Here is a 21,342-nt window from a genome sequence, read left to right as displayed (position 1 = left end):
GTAACAAATTGGGATAGTATTAATACACAGAAAGGCACAGACTGTAGAAAATTACTTACCAGAAAGATCTTGTGGTTTGAGATTGGGTTGTTTGCATTCAAGTGAATCAGAATTCATCACTCATCCTTGAATGAATGTCGAGCTTTCTAGAGCGAAGGCTACTCCGAGGAGTGTCCCGGCACTGAGTGGATTGTAAGATAGCACAGAAAGTCGAGTTAGAAAGTGAAAAGCCCGGTCTTAAGTTGCTTTCTAAAAGGCTGTTCACTTTTAATTTGGTATAATTCGGCAGGCAAGCTGTTCCAGGCTTGGGGGCCGAGAAGGGAGCAGGAGCGTCTCCTCCGTTATGGCGGAGGAGCAACGCCCCACCGCCAGTAGCAGCAGCTGCAAAACGTTTACTATAAAACGATAATAAAGTACCTTTATTACTGTTTTATAGTAAAAGGGGCAGGGCCATGTAGGTGTGATGAGATGGAGGGGGAGTGCACGGCACTCCCCATCAGTGCGCTTGGCTGGCCCTTTCGGGCCGGCCAAACATGTATGCGCACTGGGCTCTCTCCAGCCAAGCAACGCAGGCACTGCGTTCCTGGGTTGGAAACAGAGGGCAGAAACTTTCACTCTGCCTTGGAGCACCCTGGATGGGCGCTCCATTCAATCCTAACGCTGCTCTCATGCTGCCAGCAGCATGAAAGCAGAGTTAGGATTGGAAGCTGGGTATGCTGGAAGCCTGTGCCTGCAGAAGAGGAGACAAAAACACTGCGTGGCGCGCAAGGTACGTTTTTTGTTTTTTTGTTTGTTTTGTTTAGTTAATATATTTTTGTTGTTGTTCTCTCCTCCCCGTGCACCCCCCAGTATCCCTGCGCCATGTGCCACCACTTTTCCCTCCCGTGAGCCGCCACTGAAAGGGAGAAGGATCTGCCCTCAGTTGTTCCTAGTCTGACCCTCGGAACTTTAGCAAGATGGCCATGGGAAGAGCGCAGACTTCTGAAGGGAGAGTAGAGTTGAATCTTGGAAGACACGTTTTCAGGTCCGAAATGATTCAAAGCACCGTGTATCCTTTGCGTTTCCCCGTATTAACCTGTTTTCTGTCTGTAAAAAGTTTAAAACATTAGTCTGCTACCAAATTGCAAATTTTTCTTCATAGTTCCTGCTCATTAGAAGAGCAAAATGAAATACCCCTTTTTCCACTCTTTTTCCCTCAGGTTACCTTCTTCACATGATTTAGCCTGCTGCATAAAAATACCAGATCGGTATGTTTTATTGTCAGCTCTTTGTTGGATAAAATCTCCTGTACTATCCACCAGAATATCGTTTATTTCCCCTTATGTCCCGTGCAGTGTAATACAAAGTTATTTTTTTCACACTACTTACATTTCAGTTGAGTACTTCACTCGGTTTACAGTCGGATGTCAAATCATTTTTTCATGAGTTACAATTAGTGAGCCATATATATATATATATATATATATATATATATATATATATATATATATATATATATATATATATATACACAATTTTGGTACAGTTAGACTCCTAAAACTCGATTGTCATTAGGACTTCAAAGCAAAAAGTCGGTGGGGTAGTTCACAGCATGACTGGAGACAACTGAAGATCTCCTATCTAGTTCAGTTTAAGTATACGTTCCAAGGGCTTTATGGGGGTCTAAAGCCCAAGAGCAGTCATTGTCTGAAACTGATTTTTCGACTTATGTGCCTCAAGCATGTTTCAATAACCCCATAGTTCTGCTTCATTCATGCACGACCACTGCCTTAATCGGTCTGTTTAGGATTGCCGTCACATTACCCAGAGTTACAGAGCACCTCTCCCACCATAGCAGCAATTGCGATCTTGTCTTTTTATTGCGTCCAGGATAACTTTTTGTCAAACGTCATTACCTAGATAGTCAAAGGTTGTCACTGTTGAAAGGACTCCATTTACAGTAAATGATTGTTTCAAATGGGTTTTCTGATGCGCAATCATCTTCTTCCACTTGTGTTAAGCCCGAGTTCCACAGCTCTCCAATGCACTATGTATTGCCAGTACCATCAAGGTAAGAAGTACAGCATAACCGGCTAACAATTAAATCACAGCTTTTTCACCCAGTTTTGGCACATTCTAGTTAACTCCCAATATGTGTATCCATATGTAATTGATGAATTAAATAAAAGTCCAGGTAATATACAACAATGACATATTCCAGATATTTATTGCAAAGCTGCAGGTGATTTCCTGTCCTTTCGGTATCTGGCCTTTGCTAAGTTGTTTGTGCAGCTGTATCAAGGCTCCGAGCTACTGCTGGGCTTCCCTTTTTTCCCTTCACTGAAATCCATAGGATGTTTCTGTCAACTGAATTGACAGCAGTCTTGACAATGACAAACGCCAGATACAGACTAGTTTCCTTGAAATGAGTGCATTTTATACAGATCAAATAGACTTGAAGGCCACTCAGTTATGGTCAGGCCTGCACAAAACCTGACTTGGATTTCACAGTATATTTGAACTTTTGGCCCAATCTTGCAGCTGGTTGAACCCATGTATTTGACAAAATAAACATTTTCAAAGCCATAAGATAAAGACCCAACCCCAGACCTATTGACTTCGCCAATGGTTGTTTGGCTTCTTATAAAGCCATCCATTGTCCATAGCCTGTGTCTCCTTTAAACAAAATTTATTGTGTTTCATAACGAAAGAGACCCAATCGCTGTAACCTAGGTTATTTTTTTTATTTTATTTTTTTACTCCTGCTGTGCCCAGTTTTGTTTATTACATGCCCCCTTTAGTTCTTGCCTTAATCACCAATTTGCTAGACCGACTGGGCCACGCACTTTGCGGTAAATACAAAGAAGTCCTGCTGGGGGTGCTGACTTTCACTTTGTTTTCCCACTTCTCCTTTCAGTATGTGTTTTGATCTTGTCACAGATAGCTTAGTAAGTGATTCTGCTTGTATTAGTATTTTGTTGTATCCCCATTTCTGGTGGCACTTACAGGTGTCCGATATATTTATTTCATGGCTTGAGTTTTATGCTGTAGGGTAGAAAAACGGGTTATTAGGCTAATATTTTCTCCACCGTGGCCCTGACTCATTTCCCTTGGTATGATCCTTGGCAGTGGTGGAAATGATGTTCATATGCAATTAAAAAAACAAAACTCAAAGCTTGTGAACACAGTCTACTGTAGACAGCAGTGTCAACTTGATAGGCTTAGCTTTGCTGGAGATACCTTTCAGCCTTCTATTTGAAAAGAAAAACTAGTCTCCGTTACTGTTCCCCCTTTATTTGATATCTCATCAAATACCCATGCTCTAAGATGTGCTGTTCCTGTAATTGCTGTTGCTCTTTTAAAAAAAAAAAAAAAAAAACTCGGATGGTCTAGGTTTTGCAATAAAATAGGTCAGTGGTTTTCAACCTTTTGACTTCTGAGGACCACCACTGAATCATTACTGGAAGCCAGGGACCCCCAAACAATTTGTACAATTAAAATTTTAAACATTTAAAGCAATAATTTTGAAAAAAAAAACACACAAACAAGCACACACTAAACCAATACTCTTCTTACTAAAGATATAATTATTTTAGATTAAAAAAGTATGGAAAAATTGTAATTGGAAGGTTGGAGTTGGATCTCGGCGACAGATTCTAAATTTCCCAAACGATTTATGTTTTTATTTTTTAAGATTTAAGAAAGATTTTTCACATAAATATGTGGTGGTGAAAGGAAGTAAAACCATAAGGGCCTTTTCTCTCGATAGCCTCTATCACATGTAATTCATTTTGTTTTATAGCACCTCTCATACCAGTGTAGGGTATCGGAGCACTTTACAGGTGACTACAAGATGTAGGATTCGCATGTCATTCACACTGGTAGGCGCTTTTTAAGAGTGTTTGATCTGGAGAAGCACAAACTCGGGATTCAGAACATAACACAGTAGTTAGCATTGACTTTAATAATAATAATGTATTTCTACGCAAAAAACTTTTTTTAGCAGCATAAGGATAATGAAAGACTGGGAAAAGACATAACTTTCTAATTTGTGCCATGCAGCTTGCAGGCAGCTATTTGATGGCAATTCATAGCTCACTGTGCTAGATTATGATTGTAACTTATGAACTGCACATTAACAAAATTTCTGTGACAAAAGCAGTAACCCACTGTGCCATGTGCATAAAATACACGTTCTTTGCAGCAGACATATTACCCATCTGCGCTACCTTAGATGAATCAAAAGTGCCACTAGGCAAAACTCCTATCTCTCCCCAGCAGGTACATTAATCATCAGTTATCATGGCCCGAAAGCTGCTGGGTGTACAAGGAACTTTGCATTTCTTTTAAACTGCTGCATAAAGAAAGTAATACATATAAAAACAAGCACGGGTTTTGAGAAGACTTGGGGGGTCATTCTGACTCCCGCCGGGCGCGGTCACCGCGCGCCCGGCGGGAGCCGCCAAAATACCGTATCGCGGTCGGAAGACCGCAGTGGGTATTTTGAGGTTTCCCCTGGGCTGGCGGGCGGCCTCCAAAAGGCCGCCCGCCAGCCCAGGGGAAAATGTCCTTCCCACGATGAAGCCGGCTCGTAATCGAGCCGGCGGAGTAGGAAGGTGCGACGGGTGCTACTGCACCCGTCGCATATTTCACTGTCTGCTAAGCAGACAGTGAAATACAAGCGGGGCCCTCTTACAGGGGCCCCTGCAGTGCCCATGCCATTGGCATGGGCACTGCAGGGGCCCCCAGGGGCCCCGCGACACCCCCTACCGCCATCCTGTTCCTGGCGGGCGAACCGCCAGGAACAGGATGGCGGTAGGGGGTGTCAGAATCCCCTCGGCGGCGCAGCAAGCTGCACCGCCTTGGAGGATTCCAACGGGCAGCGGAAAACCGGCGGGAGACCGCCGGTTTTCCATTTCTGACCGCGGCCAAAGCGCCGCGGTCAGAATGCCCTGCGGGGCACCGCCAGGCTGTCGGCGGTGCTCCCGCCAACCGCGGGCCTGGCGGTCTAAGACCGCCAGGCTCGTAATGAGGGCCTTAGTGCCTTCCTGCTGGCCAGGCCTGTGGACCCCTTGGGAATGTATCATGGACTTCTGGGGGGGACGCAGACCACAGGTTGGGAACCTCTGAAATAGGTGTATAAAATAACCCTATATTTAAAATAATCGGATTGTCAAATTTCCTCCATTAAGGAAGGATTGTGAGTAATTGCTAGTCCTAACAGGTGGAATTTACAAAACAAATATTAGGATGCTACAAGCTGTAAAGTCCCAAAAGTTAATGTTACCAAGGGGCAACCATGGGCAGGAAACAGTCTAACCTTTGTCTTGTGCTTGTGGTGTGATGACTAGTTTTCACGTGTTATGTAAAAGGATGTCAAACCCACACCACATCTGCAGCTTGCGCTGTCATTGGAATTGTTCCTACGTGGTAAAAGCCTAAACATAGTTAGAAGAAACCCTGTTTGTACTTTGAGTACATGGTATAAACCTCTGGTTTTATACCGTACAGAGCAGACTTTATATTATGGGTCCTCATCCTTTTATTTGTCGTTTAACTTCCTAAATGGATCCATCAACCATCAACTGTATTAGGATTGTCATTTTATTGTTACCTGTATGTAGGCGAAAACATCAAAATTGTGTCAAGGTATGTTAAGCAGGGCTTTAATAGGCCCTCCTTCTATAAGGTTAAAAGAAAAGAGAACAGTTGGTATGCCTTGTTGTTACATGGTTAGACCTACCTGTTTCAGAGCTTTTATTTGCTCTTTTGGGCCACTCATATTCATCAGGAGTTGAATAGTCTATGATGAACACAGAAGTCTCCCAATAAGACATTCCTAAGTGTAGATAATCTCCTTATTTACCACAAGTATCTGTATTCTCTCCCCATACAAATTTATTATTGGATTTGTTTAACAGCTCACAATACAACCTCTCTACAGTATTGCCATGCAGACTTCAGAAGCCCGTTTTTCTTAAGATAGTTTGATTAGTAAGAACAGACTCGCCTCTGTAAATATATGCTGGCTCTGGAATCTTTAGCCACTAGGCTGAAAGGTAGCATGCATATGAGATTGCTATGCATCGCAGACAGGGGATCCAGGTGCTCTACTAACAGCCAAGTTCATATTTTACTGAAACGAGACATTTGTCTCTGGTTTCTATACTCCTATTCTGTTTTCTCAGAAGACTTCAGGTGCACGTAGGAGTGTGAAAGAGATAAATGAGGTTATGTGTGATAGCCAACCCTGAACACCGGGAATGGATCCAGGGCTAAATGGGCAATAAGATTGTGTGTTCTGCAGTGTATTTCTTACATCAGAAAACATGTCACCCAGAAGCTTCTTAAATTGGTACAGTTGTTAATCATATTAATTTAGTTTGTGCGGAAAGATTTGTTTTCCCTATGGGTTATAGAAGTCCAGTACATGTGCAAATAATATAGGTGTGGTGTCAGGAGAGAACTGCGGCACAAGCTAGATTTGGGTGATGGCCCCAACCTAGAGCCAATAGTTACACAAAGTCTTTGTCATATTAAAGATGCCATAGGTTACAAATCGAAAGGATTTTAAAATCACTGGTGTTCTCCTATTTATCCCCAATAGTATTGAAAATTATACCTTTTTGACCATCAGTCATATATATTTGTATTACATATACACAATTGTTATCTAAGCTTAGAGTTTGACATTCCAATTAAAATTCACATATAGTAATATTGACAATATACCACTTTTTGTGCCCTCTGCATGTTAAGATGTTGCCCCAGTGAGAGCAATAATCGGTTAAAGGGTGGTAGCCTTCAATTTTCTAGTAACAAATGAAATACATCCCATTTGGGCTAATATCATATAGTTTTTGTCCTGAGTTATACCATCTAGGTTCAAGATATATGTAGTTAATCACAGTCTAAGATATATTCAAAAGTCTGGTGTTTCTGGGGAACAAGGTCAGTGCTTCAGGTAACCAATCCCAAGATTGTGAATTAGTACGACTAAGGGGTTGAGACGGATTTAAAAAAAAAAAAAAAAAAAAAAAAAGTTTTGCCGCCCTCAGTCCATGGTCTGTTTTAGTTTTTTTTTTTTTTTTTTTTTTTGTTTTGTTTTAAACACATTCAGCTATTACATACTTACATACTTTAAATGAGCTGGAGATATTTATCAATGTTCTGATCCTGCTTTACCCATGCAGGATGATTGTAAGGGCGTTGCTGTAACTTCAGTTGCCGTAACGCATCTGTTGTCATAATGCTAATTTTATATACCGTTAGTGCCTTGATGGACATTTATTCTCCATAAATGAAGATCACAAGTTGATCTAAGAGTAGGTATTAAATACAAAAGAAATAAAACATACCATTTTGTTATAAAGATCACATATCTGCTTCATGAAATAGATCAATGAACATTAAGAGTCATGGATTCTTTATTCCAATGCTGGCTTTGGGACAAGAAGTAATGTGGCCTTGCTCAGAAATTATAATTTTCTTTAATTTGAGTAAACTCAGCAGCAGTATGATCAACATTTGGGCTGGGAAGATTTAGTTCGCTTATAGAAAGTTCCTTGAAAATGTAACTTCCTTTATTCTTTTTGGATATCTGCCCTGTTATTGTCTTCTGAGAAGTATTTTTCCCAGCGTGCTTATTAAATATTTACAAATTGGTAATGCTTTGGGTGCACTCAAGCTCATTAAACCATACATCTTCCTAAAGTGATGTTTTATTACTTAAAGGGAGGTGAATTCTTATCACTTTTCAGAGCAATATCACCATAAGTATTTGCATCGCTAAATATTTTTTAATTGAGTACATTCACTTATCTTTTTTATTTTTATTTTTTCTTGGTTGTTTCCCCTTTATTTTAGTTTCAGAACTCCTGGATTGTTTAATATCAGAGCCATAATTTTAATACTATTTGATGATAAAGACTTCTGAGATTCTCTCATCAAACAATGGTTATTTGGCCTGTTTGAATCCGTTTCAGTGGAGATTTAATTTCAGAACCCTTAAACTTCGGATCACAAAGGAGCACTTTGAGTACCTGGTCCAAACGATCCACTGATCTTTTTGAATTTTTTGTCATTTTCGGCAGGCCATTTGGATCAGTTACATTATCCTGTTCATTTGGTATATGTATTCAGAAACCAAATATAACACCTTCAATGTTTGGATGTAGGGCTACTTTTTATGCCTCCTCCCACAGTGCTGTGTCTTCATAATATAGAGAGGCGAGGGAGAATTAACTTCGGGTCTGAGGTGCTGAGATGAGAAATCAAGTTTCTAACGAGGAAAAAAGCTGGAAAAGCCAGTTGGGCCGATTTCTGAGATAATATTCAAAAACTTCTCAACATTGGACTTGAGAATGATTGACTTTAAGAAAGGAACCATTAGTAAAAGAATCAGTCTTTGGGAGAAAGTTGGATATCTTTACAGCATTGGAAGTGGGAATTTATGTGCATATAGTATTGGAGAGATTCACATTATCAACTTCTGAGTAACCCTAAAATTATAGTAAATATGTGCAGTGAAACTTTAGACTAGAATAATAAATGCACTAAAGAGAAAGACAGTGCATAGTTTCTCGTCAGTGCTGTAGTGCTGCCACTGTTACTTTCAGCCTTTTCACTTGAGGCTAGGGTGGGTACAGAAGGGAAGGCGCCACAGCAAGTCATTTTGGCACCAGGGGAGGAAATGCTGGCAATTAAAAATATGTACCCCTTCCTTCTAAGACACTGTGCACATGCTTCTCAAAATTAAGATGAAGTATTTTGTTTCAGCATTTTTAGTAGTAATCTACATTGTATGGTGACTGACTAGGGTATAAACAAATAACTATTTTGTAATTACTAATTTCGGATTGTTGCAAGCTACATCTCTGAGTCAAAATAGATCTCTGAGTCAAAGAACCTTGATTTTTGGTATATTTCCTTGGTGTGCATCATTGTCTTCTGATTGGCTTATGGCGGCTATAGAAGTTGACTGTGTAATCAATTTATATCGTGGGTTTGATGCAATGCTTTACCCATATGGAATGTGGTATATTTAACATCATCTGACTCTGGGGGTTGGTAACCAGTTATGGAAACGGTACTGAGATGGAAGTACTTAGTCAGCTATATTTCTCTGGTGCCATGGTGTACCCCTGATGTGTCGGATGGCTTGACATGTTCTTCTGGTGTAAGGCCTTGACACATATCTTGATGTAGATGTGCTATAGAGGTGACAAGGCTTATCCAACTACATGATTTTTGGTGCTTTTAAATGCATGATAGAACAAGGAGGCCTTTATACTGCCTTCTGTTTGTGTAGAAGCAAGTATAATTCTGTCTATAAAAAAAAATGTACTTATGAGGCTGATTTAGTCAACTAAATGGCTTTGGTGGAACTTGTGATGGTGTCAGTTGGTGTGTGTAAAAGGTTCTATTAGAATGAAGCAAAGTGATGAGGTGCTAACTACATGTAGTAACTGCCATTTTGTGTGCAAGAAGTTTCCAGGAGTTGGTGTACGGTTGGCGCAGGGCGTAAAATAAGCCAAACTAGTCAACGCAAATTCCCAGATATGTTATCTATACATGAATTCTGTCCACCATACACACACAGAAAAACAGTGCGACTCTTAAAAGCAAAGCCATGTAGATTCAATAGCAGCAATTCAGTTAAGAAAAAATAACTGAATAAATGTTGACTAAGTAATACAGTACACCATCCCTCCCTTCACTTGATAAAAAGGACACATGAGGGGAAGACTTGGTCATCCAAGACATTCTTCCCTCTGGCTTTCTGCCCTGGTGGTACAGAGACTCGCTGTAGCTCTCCTCCAGACAGTGTGTGATGTTTCAGTATAGGGCCTGTAGTCAGTTGTGAGGGCGTGGATGGAACACAGGGCCTAGTAGGCACATCTCTAGTGAAGTGTGTCACTGACCACCCTCAATGATAAGGTGGTGGGGGAATTGAAGACAAGAACACATTAGCCTTTAAAAAGACGAAGAGTCGAGATATTAATTGGAAGATAAGAGGATAAGTAGAACTGTACCAACATTATGGTGCTTCCATCTGGCCTCCACATTAGCACGGACTGCAACAGTTTGAGGCTTAAACATGATGGTTGTTTTTACTTATTGATGGGGCTCAGTCAATGCATTTCCTTTGTGTTTTAAGCAAATAATGGTTCACTGTCCGAGAGGATTGGTAAAGGTGAGAACTCTGCATTTTTGGGAAGATTAAGAATTACCAATTGAACTACATTTTTAACCAATCTGGAAGTTACATTGTGGATTAAAAGGTTTGCTCATGTTCAGTGGATTTGTATAGTGTTTACAATTGTATGTGACCAGGTTCTTGTTGGTTTAGGGCATTTGTGAATTTACAATGTAAAATCAAAACCTGTATAGTTTCCAAATGGTAAACAAGTATCTCAAGAAGGCTATCAGATGGTTAAGCCTCTAAGAGAGAATATTCCTGCTTTAGCCAGCCATCCGTTTCCAACCACAGCAGCGACTCTTACACTTAGCTCTCTGTACACCTCAATTGGTTTGCTGTCTGAGCAGTGCCGGTTACCTAGTTCCTGAACACGGCTCTTCCTGACACCATTGAGGCTCCTGTCTCAATTCTGGACGAACTGAGGTGAGCGTCTGAGGTGGATGCCAGTGGGCTGCAGGAGGATTTTGTCCACTTATGTCGCTTGTAACCCACTTGTCCGGTGGGACTGGCTGCAGTCACTGTGTGTCGTAGCATTACACCCATTTGCTTACTGGAGACCTAGGGTTGGTTGGGAGTGGATGAAGGACTGCTATCTTGGTTGGAGCTGGTGTGGGTTCCAGCTGTTCTCCGCCCAACCCTCGATCCTGTTGCTGCTTTCACCGTGCCTGTCTATGCTCTGAGCTGGGGAGCTGCACGCCAAATGACTAGGTTCAGCTGAACACCACAGACAGTCCTTGCAGCGTCTGTTGCCTTCCAGCAGTGGTTCGGTTTCAATGTGCTTGATGTTTGAGCGCTGCGCTCATGAGCTTCTCTTCATGTGACCAGGTTCGGGCTGAATTCCACATAGGCTCAGCGGGTGTGCTAGTTGCACCGTGCCCTCTTTTGGAGGTGGAGGTCCGAGTGCTGCGCTTGCTTCTCAGATTATCTGTTCGGCCCAGCCCTCTGGCACTAAAGCGGCGCAGCCGGGTGGTTCCCTTGGCCTCCCTGAGGCCCAGTTCGGTAGCTGCCCCATACGAGGCCCCTGCCGATTTCCAGGTTGCACTGCTTGCCCTGGCCTTAATAATTAAATTGATTAGTTTATTGTAATTCTAATGACTGCAGATCTTATGCCCACAGTTGAAGAGTGGTAAGCAACCACTTGGCTTTGCGTCTTTCCTCTCAAATGTATTCAACGCCTTACACCCCCTGTTTCAAGACTATCACACATGGCACCTCCCGAATGAGCCCTCTTGCCGATATACCATGTGTCTAAATTCTTGCCAGGCCAGGCCCGGACCTGCATGACTCCCCTGTCCAATCTGTCGTGATTAATTTCCCCAGCATACTTTTCCTCCCCTTTTTTTAGAGATAGTTTCACCTCTATTTGAAAATGTTAATCTATTTCATTCTCTATTTGCCATCCAAGATTGCTACTTAGTAGCACCTCACTGCTTGCACATAAAATTTCACTGAAACTGACATAGGGCTTTCTATTTCTACTCAGAAACTGAAGCAGAAAAGGGATTCTTTCCAGTAGTCTCCACTCCTGCTCCCAAAACGGCAGCCATCTTGGACGAGGACCGCACCTGCTCTTTTGCTGTTCCCTGCCTACATCATCCAGCATAGAACCAGCCTGTGGCAGCAAGCTGAAAGCTTTACTGTCCCCTGCAGGAAATAACTCGCACAAAATAAACTACCCTCCTAACATAATCAAAAACGCCATTAGAATTCTCAAGCATAAAATTATCAACCTAAATAAACTCTTATAACTGACCTCTACTTCTGCCACAATAAGGGTACTTTACTGAATGACCTCATCTTCACTACCAATCGTCGTGCTCAGTGGAAGAAAGCTCTAGATCCCTTACACAACACCTCCATCACCAAGAAAATTCCACTGAGGCATAAACTCACTATTGCACCCTCACCTTTGTAAAGTGCAGAGGCTGCCATCTCCATTTATAACAACGGCACTGTGCTTATTCAAACTTCAGATCGCAACCTAGAACTCTTTGCTGATCTCTTTTCCTATCTCAGGAACAAGCTAGACCCGGCCACTGCCTTGCCTGCCTCTTTGGACCTGCCCTCCTCGTCATATGACAACCTCACCTCTCCCACCCACCTTAGCACCTCTCTCCCCTGTTGAACACCCCTCAACCCACAGGTATTACTGCAGTCCCTCATACCCATTCAATCGATAACACTGACACTGCCCAACGATGACAACAACTTCACCAATACTACTTCTCATCTTTCTAACGATCCCTGTACCAACACGCCCATCAGCTGGGTTAGTGTATTCACCTTCCCATATCTACCAGCCATTACCAAGACTGTCTGTGGATACTATATACACATTTCCCGCTGTCCCCCTCCTCCTCCTCCAAATCAACTGTTCTGACTTGGCAAGAACTCCACATCACAGTGCACCCACCAGCCAGTAGCCCATTGGGAGTGGCTACCCTTACTCTACACTTGGTACTATAAAATCAGAACTGCAGTTGATTAGAGCTGATATCCTTGAACTAGTGCATATTATCTTGAACACAAGTGGACCTTACATGCGACTCACCTCCAGATTAACAACACCTTAACTGCAAATGCTACTCTGCTGCTATCCCTGCCTATTCCTGGGTACCATTACCTACCTGGTGTTACAAACTGAATCATGACCACTCATCCCGACCCAATAGGCTAGTCTTTCTGGTACAACAAATAATCGACCAAATAAAATGTTTGAAATTGTTGGCAAACAAATGAAACGGAAAAGCAATGCCCCATCCTGAGAAAGCAAAACCCTACCTAACTGCAAAACTTTTGCATCCACATTGCTCAGAAAACCATGCTCATAATCAACGATATCCAGAATGCTATGAAACTCCTACAGTTTGACCCCACCCCACACTCTACCCTCTTGACCAGGAAGAATGGCTGACAAGGCACCCCCCCACCCCCAACCAACCAAACTCTTCAATAAGTCCACCCACCGCCTACTTCCCTTATGGACGAGGATTATCACTGCCTTAGTTACCCAAATCTCCATACCCAACTGCCTAAAAAGTGACCAGGTTACTCCTATCCTTTTAAAAAAAAAAAAAAAAAAACCTGACTTGCCCAACCTCAATAATTACCTCCCTTACTTCAACATCCCAACTTTGGCAAACTCTTAGAATAATGTGTGTACCTCCCGCTTCACAGTCACATCGAGCAATATCAACTCCTCGACCAATGTTCATCTGGTTTCAGAACGGCCCACAGCACCGAAACTGCCTTGGTCCACATTGGTGACGGTGCTCTACGCATACTCGATCAGAATGATTCGTGCCTACTAATCCTACGTGACCTCTCAGCTGCATTCAACACTGTCAATCATGAACCCTTTTAAACCTATTCGAACCCAGGATGGGTCTCTCCGGTACTGTTAAAATGGTTCTCCTCATTCCTTCACAACAGATCTCTGCACATTCTAATCAACCACGCTCTTTCCGATCAGTCGCCAGTGACGCTTGGTGCACAGTAAGGTTCTACTGTCTCCCCGACACTGTTTAAAGCTGTATACTGAGCCCCTCACTGAAATCCTCACTCTCTCATATCTCCTGCCACATGTATGCAGATGATACTCAACTCTACAGGACAGTTGCCTCTCCTGATGACAATCCGCATCCTCAATAACACCTTGATAAAAATGCAACATTGGCTGACTCGTAACCACCTCAGTCAAACTCAATGCCCTCAAAACTGATGTCACTGCCCACAATGCCCATATTATCACATACTGGCTCCAATATCTTACCTCCTTGAACTGTACCCCACATTTTATTGACTCAACTGAACCCCTGGGAATAATCTTTGACAATACCCTCTCCATGCACTATCACATCATGTCGCCATCAGAGGAACTAACTATCAACTACATGCATTAAGGAAACTAAAACTTTCCTTCCCATGGGAGATCTCAAAACAGCAGTTTAAACTCTTGTAATTTCGAAATTACACTAGGGAAGTGCTACCAATGTCTGCCTCTTTAAAATCATACTTGCACTGCTGAAGGCTATCTGGAACGCAGAAACTAGGCTCATCACTGGCTTAAAAGAAGTGATTGTATTTCCCCTGACCTCCAGTCACTGAAATGGCTATCCTGTGAGGCTAGATTCAACCTAGAAATGGCCTGTATGACCATAAAGTGCTGCACAACAACCCCAATCCTTACCTGACCCAGAAATTGACCCTATCTGGAGGAAGCAGATTTTCCAGAAAGACAATCTCCCTTCTGCTTACGCCACAAACATTCAACAAAAAGAAAACCTACAATTGGTCCTAAAATCTGGAACTCTCTTCCTCCAGACACCAGATGCAACCCGTCCACATCTGTCTTCAGGAAAGAAGTAAAACTTATACTATCCAACAAATTCATCCCACATTGAGGCAATACCTCCCTCTCATGCGCAACACTTACCTGCCTGTCAAAGGTCCCACTTTCTCACACCTTGTCCATACCGCCAAAATCTGCACAGTTTTTCATTTTCCCAACCATCTACACTCCGCCCCATCACCTTTCAGACTTTTCCCATGCCACTGTTTGCAAATGACTGTTCCTGTCTGTTTCTTACCGTTTGCTTATGTAATTGTTGTCTACATGGCCTATAACATGTGTATCGCTTACTTTTTGTTACTCCTTTAAAGCGCTTTGTCACCTGAAAGGGTCTTGTTCGCTCTATATAAAATTCTAAATAAATTATAAAATAAAGAACTTGTTTACATGACTAATCACATACAGAAGGATAGAGATTTGTTATTGGCTTCAAAAGACTTTTCGTCCGATTCCAAACTAGCTTTTTTTATTTTTTATCCATGACCATAGCTGTAAAAAGTGTTTTTATATACTCGTAATTAATTTGGTTGCAATTTGGAGAGATCTATATTTTTTAGAGTTACCTTTGCTAATTTAAGCCCTCGTTGCGAGTGACGGATGGAAAAGCCTGTCTGTCAAACTCCCAATGGGGTGGCTGCCGCCCTAGTGGCATCCACCCTGCCAGAGCTGTTAGTGTTTTCCTTCACCCACTGGCCTAGAGGGAAACGGGCAGCAGCATTGTCTCCAGCTTGTAATCGAGCCGGCTGCAATGCTGTCGCTTGTAGGGTGCAACAGCACCCTCGCCATGTTCACTGTCTGCACAGCAGACAGAAAACAATTCAACGGTGCTGGGCAAGTGCATGGGCAGTGCAGGGGCCAGGGGCACACGCAGTGCTGCCTTGGCGGACTACGATCTCTGCCACCACCAGACCGACTGGATCATAGATCCTAGCGGTCTGAGCGCCAGGGTCTTTTTAGCGCTGGTCCTGACCGCCACAGCAGTGCTGGCAGTCTGAAGACCACCAGCATCGTAATGAGGCCCTTAGTGACTTTGGGGGTCATTCTGACCCCGGCGGTCGGCGGGAGCACCGCCGACAGACCGGCGGTGCCCCGCAGGGCATTCTGACCGCGGCGGTTCAGCCGCGGTCAGATGCGGGAAACCGGCGGTCTCCCGCCGGTTTCCCGCAGAATCGCTCCGCCGCCATGGGGATTCTGACACCCCCTACCGCCATCCTGTTCCTGTCGGGTCTCCCGCCAGGAACAGGATGGCGGTAGGGGGTGCCGCAGGGGCCCCCGCAAAGTATTTCAGTGTCTGCTATGCAGACACTGAAATACGCGACGGGTGCCACTGCACCCGTCGCACCTTCCCACTACGCCGGCTCAATTCTGAGCCGGCGTCCTCGTGGGAAGGTTGATTTGCCCTGAGCTGGCGGGCGGCCTTTTGGCGGCCGCCCGCCAGCCCAGGGCAAATCCCAAAATACCCTCAGCGGTCTTTCGACCGCGGAGCGGTATTTTGGTGGGGGAACTTTGGCGGGCGGCCTCCGCCGCCCGCCGAAGTTAGAATCACCCCCTTTGTGTTGTAAACATTTTCAAAGATGATATTATTTTTTAAAGATATGGGCACATATCAAGGTCCGTCAAGACAGCAAATCCTGTGAGATACATGATACAAAATAGAGTAACTTATCATGTAAAATTAGGCAACACAATTATAACTTTTAAGAAAGGAATTTTTAATCTTTAAAGTAGGAATCCGAAATATTTCACATGTATATTGTGGGAGTGTGAGGCACAACTAATGAGTGTCTTTTTTTTCACTCCTCCAGGTACTAAAAGAAGCTTCCCCAACAAACCACCTCTCTCAAGTGTGGTGGTACAGACCCTTCCAGTACTTAGAAAAGAATGTTCAAGGCACAATACCTCGCTCTTATCACTGGCCTCGTTCATGTCCACTTCCATTTATAAGACGCTTTGGTCGACCAGTGCAATACAGCAGACTTGTGAATGATACATAGCGTCTGACATTTACACTGAAGAAGGAGCTGTCCTAAGTGCTAAGAACTCCATAAGAGACCATTGCCATAAAGCAAATTCCTCTCTCTCCCAACTTTAACATTTACCCTGACCCTAGCCTGTTAAGTAACATGGTCAGCACTGTGATTTTGTTTCTCTCCAAAGGACCTGCGTTGGACAACAACAAAACCTAATGTGCACTGTACAAAGTTCCTGCAAACAGAATCTCCATCTACATGTTCCATAAACGTGTTCCTTTGTATATCAGGCAACCTCATAAACGTTTTATATCCTGGGTTGTGGTCTTTCCAGTCGTGTCTGGGAAAAACATATTATTTTCTTGGGAAAACATACTTTTCATATCTCTTGCCCCAAAGATTGGGCTGTAAGCCATTTTCTAAGAAACGTCTCTATGAAGGCTTTGACATACCATAATGGGTTAAAGGCTGAAATCTTTTTACTGCCTGCAACAATGTTCTAAAAATCGTAGCAGAAGAAAGGTTTGATAACTTTGATTTTGTAAAATCTGCAGTGGCAGTGTCAAAAGTGCAAAAATACTCTGTTGTAAAGTGATTTTCTAAGTATTTCCTAACTTTATTTTTCAAAATATGTATGAAAATTATTGATGATTTTTACATGTCTGGAAAATGAAAGTTAACATTGGAAGAGAATTGTCTGTTACTAGTGCCTTTCTTGTCTTGATTGTATGGTCAGTAGACAGTCTTAAATGTTTTTATTTTTTAATAAAGTATTCCATGATAAATGGCATTATATGTATATGTTATTGAATTTCGAATTTAAAGGTAAATTAAACAAATACCTGCATCAAGTTAAATTTGAAAAAAACAGAAGCATTTATTTTTATGTTCTGAATTCTGTTCACATGTTGTGAGTTCTGTTCAAGTGATTTCTGACTAAAAGGAGAGTTTGTGTGCATTTTTCTAAAAATAGAAATGAATGCTAATGTATGTTGTGAAATGTTTTGTCTGGAAAATTATATATGAAACTTCACCAGGAAATCTTACCTCTACCTCCTAAAAGCTGTGCATATTGTGCTCTTCACCTTTACTTGTTTTGTTTAATGGGGTTCAGTAATTCTGAGATTAGATGATCTTCATACATATGCAGTATGTGTTGGTTTGTGGAGTAGAGGACTGGTTTCAGTGGTGCTCTTTTATTTCTAGTTTTACAATGAAATCAGATGTCACAATTGTCTATGGCCAACGAACCAGAAATATTTTAAGAAAAGTGGGTATAAGCTCGCCTTTTGTGTAACTTTGTGTTCTGTATTCTGAAACGAAACTAATTTCCCAAGAATACAGACATCATTTTTGTTTATACATTGCCTAATTTAAACTTGAATACCTTATCACTAATTATACATACTTCACAAAGTTGTTAATGAATTACAAGAATTTTCTATTTCTTTTAAATTCATTTGTGCAGAAAAAGCATGTATTTTGAATTTCACCATATTTTTTGAGAAAGTATTCTAACCTATATTTGCCAATGTGCAGATTTTAATGAACTATATATACATATATAAATTTGCATTTATAGATATGTGCAAACATATATATAAATACATATCTATATATTAACACATTCATAACGTATTTTACGTGAAGCAGAGTTCTCTTCTGTAGGGTTTTGTGTATTCACAAGGTGATATTTGTATTGTAAAATACTAATGGTGACGGAAAATAAAAGACTTAAGTTCACTAATGTTTTTCATTGCTATATTATCCTTGTTATATATTGATAAATATTGTTTAATATGTGTAGTGTGTGGTGCTTTCATGCCTTTGTTTTTTTCTTTACCGGCTTCTTGCAATCAAAATACATTCTTGCATACCGGAGCATCTACACTTAAGGCTAAACGATTTTGAAGAGCATAGAAGGTTTCTGAAGATTTTCTGCTAAATATTATCATTTGTACTCCACTTTTTTGTTACAGCATTTAAATAAGTTGTTCACTGTACCATTTTCTAAGTACAGCATGTGGTTATGGATAGCTCAGTGGTCTGATCCATCCTTTATTTTTACAGTGAGGTGTGAGTCTTTTCTGAATTCAGATACAGTGCATTATTCCGCCATCTAGCGGATAGGTCTGACATAATCTTTCAGTATTTTTTTAAATCTTTCTAGGCATTGTCGACAATTTGTTGCTGTCTTGTCTCTCCTCCTTAATTTCAGGCAAACACCCTAGAAAGCTCTCTGTGTGGTGGCCATCTTCAGATCTTGTTTTTTCGCCATTGGGTATGAAGGAAGTTGTGGCTTCTAGGGACCATTGGAGTAAATTGGACCCAATTTGTCAAATTAGTTTTAAAGAAATAACTGAAAATCCAGGGAGTCCAGAGGGCACACAGAAATCGAGAGACATGACAGGCACTAAGAAACCAGTTTATTTTTAACTGTTTAGAACTTGGCCAACTGTAACATCAACACCATGTGGGTTGGAGAATGCACAGCCAGATATTCAGAGGTACTGGAAGGGTTAGAGCATACTCTTATTAGGTTTTCTCCAAAGTGCCACCACACCTTTGCACATAGGACAGCCACATGGTATGCGATCTTTGCCGAAGGCCCACAGCTCAGAGGAGTGTTAAGCATGTGTGGCTCTCCTGCTCAAGACCAAGGTGGTCATAGAAATGCAACGGTGGGCACACCTTGCATTATACAAAAGCAGCAGGAACAACACTCCTTCCAGAATCTGGGGGTAGTCAAGACAAAACAAACTGAAGAAACCAAGTTAGTGCAGGTTGAAGGATCTGATGCCAAAGAGATAGTTATCGAACAGAGAAGGAGTTCTCGGTGAAGAAAATGCAGAAAGGAGGGGAACACAAGAAGAATCAGTTAATAGCATTGGACTCTTAAGTATTGTAAGTCACCCTTGACGTCAAAATCATCAATGACACATGGGAATTCAAAACAGCAAACCTCAGTGGTTGAAGCAAAAAGACACCGTTGGTGGCTAACCCTTAGACGTCTGTTTGACCTGAAGGGGAGAACAGGAGATAGAAAAGGCGTTCAAGGCGAGGCAAAAACTGATGCCGAAGAGAAGTGATGCTGTATAGGGGCACTCCATGTCAAAAGAAAGAATCTCTGGTTGGAACTCGAAATGGCAGTGCTTAGCCAAACAAAAGAAGGATTTTGACGGCTCCCTCGAGGGATTTCGAGTCACATCAAGGACGGAGACTATCCACCTAGCAGACATTTTTTCAGTCGCCAGCTTAAAGAGCACTACACATCAGACATCAAGAAGGCAGCCATATGCAGGAAAAAAGCCAAATCAAGAAGCAAATTCTATCCTTTGCCACAGTAACCAAAGGCTCACTAGTAACAATGAGACTATTACAAAATGGAATGTGCAGAGAATCTAAACTCTTGTAGTTGAACTCTCGCTCCCTAGCGAGACTGCTGGCTTAGGGATGACAGCACTTTTGTTTGTAGGTGACTGAGTCACTCCTACAACAAGTCACAACTGTCAGCCCAACCCTCCCGGCTTAAAAGCAGTAGCTCACCAAACCTCAGACAGTAAATGTGATTTCTGGCAGCCTTACGCATGCACTCTAGATTAGACCTCTCAGATAAGTCGTGGTGAGACGGAAGTTATCCTTTTCTCTCGTTAGCAACAGGATTCATACACACATAGGCAGTGAAGGAGATGCAAGAGATTTTTCAAAGATTTTATTGAAAAGTCTGCAGTCTACGATAAAATGAATGTGCTGCAATGATTAAGATAATGAACAGTAATAAAAGCAGAATCGTGAAGATGAGTTGTGAATATAAAACCCCCCATCATCTTGCAATAAACATTAGATATACAATTCCTAACCAAGGAACCCTAATCTCTACCCTAGTGAAAGGTAGGTGTGATAAACCTAATCTGCCAGTACCATGTCTCTGAGAAGCCCCTCCCCCCCACAACCCTTGTTACCTTGGAATGAGGTCTCTAGGTCAGACTACGTGATGACACAAAGACTAAGTTCCGCAGCAAGGTGACGTGCAGCACAGATGGCATCTGGAAGGAAACCCTCTATTCACCTTATCCGTGTGAGCTGTATTTATACAGACCATGTAGGATCCCTGACGCAGGTATGTTCTTAAACAACTGATAATGTGGCAGACTTGCGTCAGCAATTGCACAAGCAATCCCTAACAAGTGAGCATGATGTTCCTATAACACGTAATTGAGAAAGGGACATGATGACAATACCCATATGTATCAATGATCGTGACGCCGATAATGACACCTTCTCAGAATAGCACTGATAATGAACATCAAAACATTTCGTATAAAATGTAAGCAATTATAAAAGCCAAAATAAATGGAATAAAACCGAGCATACTAAGTGGATAAAAGGTCGCTAGGTGACAGGTGCAACAGGCCTGCAAGCCAAAGGCTGTGCCCAGTGGGTAACTAAAGTGGATTCACCGCACACTCCCCATTGTCGAAACAAGGAAGCTAACTCACTTGCGAGGGAGCATGAGTCCAAAACTAAAAATGCTCTGAGCTAAAAGTCTAAAATCCAATTAAAACTAAGTTAAAAACATACAAAAGAGAAACCATGACAAGCAAGGCAGGCCAAATGCAAATCAAATTAGTAAGTACATTTGGTATCACATTTTATACTTTTGAGAAAGCCTATGGTCGAAATTATTCAACAATAGGTATGATGGTGTAGAAGGTCTCCGAAGTCATCAAATGGGAGTACGACCAGAAAGGACTTCACATTGGCAGATGTCCGATCGATCACTGGATTGGCAGAATGATCCACGGAGCACAAGTGCGCAAAAGCTTCGGACGCAGGATCAC

General features: G+C 42.0%; 1 protein-coding gene across 7 annotated transcripts in view; it reads left to right on the top strand.

The window, feature by feature from the left end:
* The window catches only part of SGMS1 (sphingomyelin synthase 1), a 668,505-nt gene extending 650,257 nt beyond the window's left edge, over positions 1-18,248 (top strand). For all 7 annotated transcript variants that reach the window (XM_069239879.1, XM_069239881.1, XM_069239884.1 and 4 more), the window contains one exon: positions 16,337-18,248. In XM_069239879.1, the coding sequence (XP_069095980.1) occupies positions 16,337-16,525 (189 nt within the window). In that variant the 3' untranslated portion in view covers positions 16,526-18,248. The remainder of the gene's footprint in view (positions 1-16,336) is intronic.
* Positions 18,249-21,342: the final 3,094 nt, after the last annotated feature.

The sequence above is a fragment of the Pleurodeles waltl genome, chromosome 6 (assembly GCF_031143425.1).
Source record: "Pleurodeles waltl isolate 20211129_DDA chromosome 6, aPleWal1.hap1.20221129, whole genome shotgun sequence".
NCBI classification, from domain to species: Eukaryota; Metazoa; Chordata; class Amphibia; order Caudata; family Salamandridae; genus Pleurodeles; species Pleurodeles waltl.
This window is presented reverse-complemented; position numbering and strand designations above follow the sequence as displayed.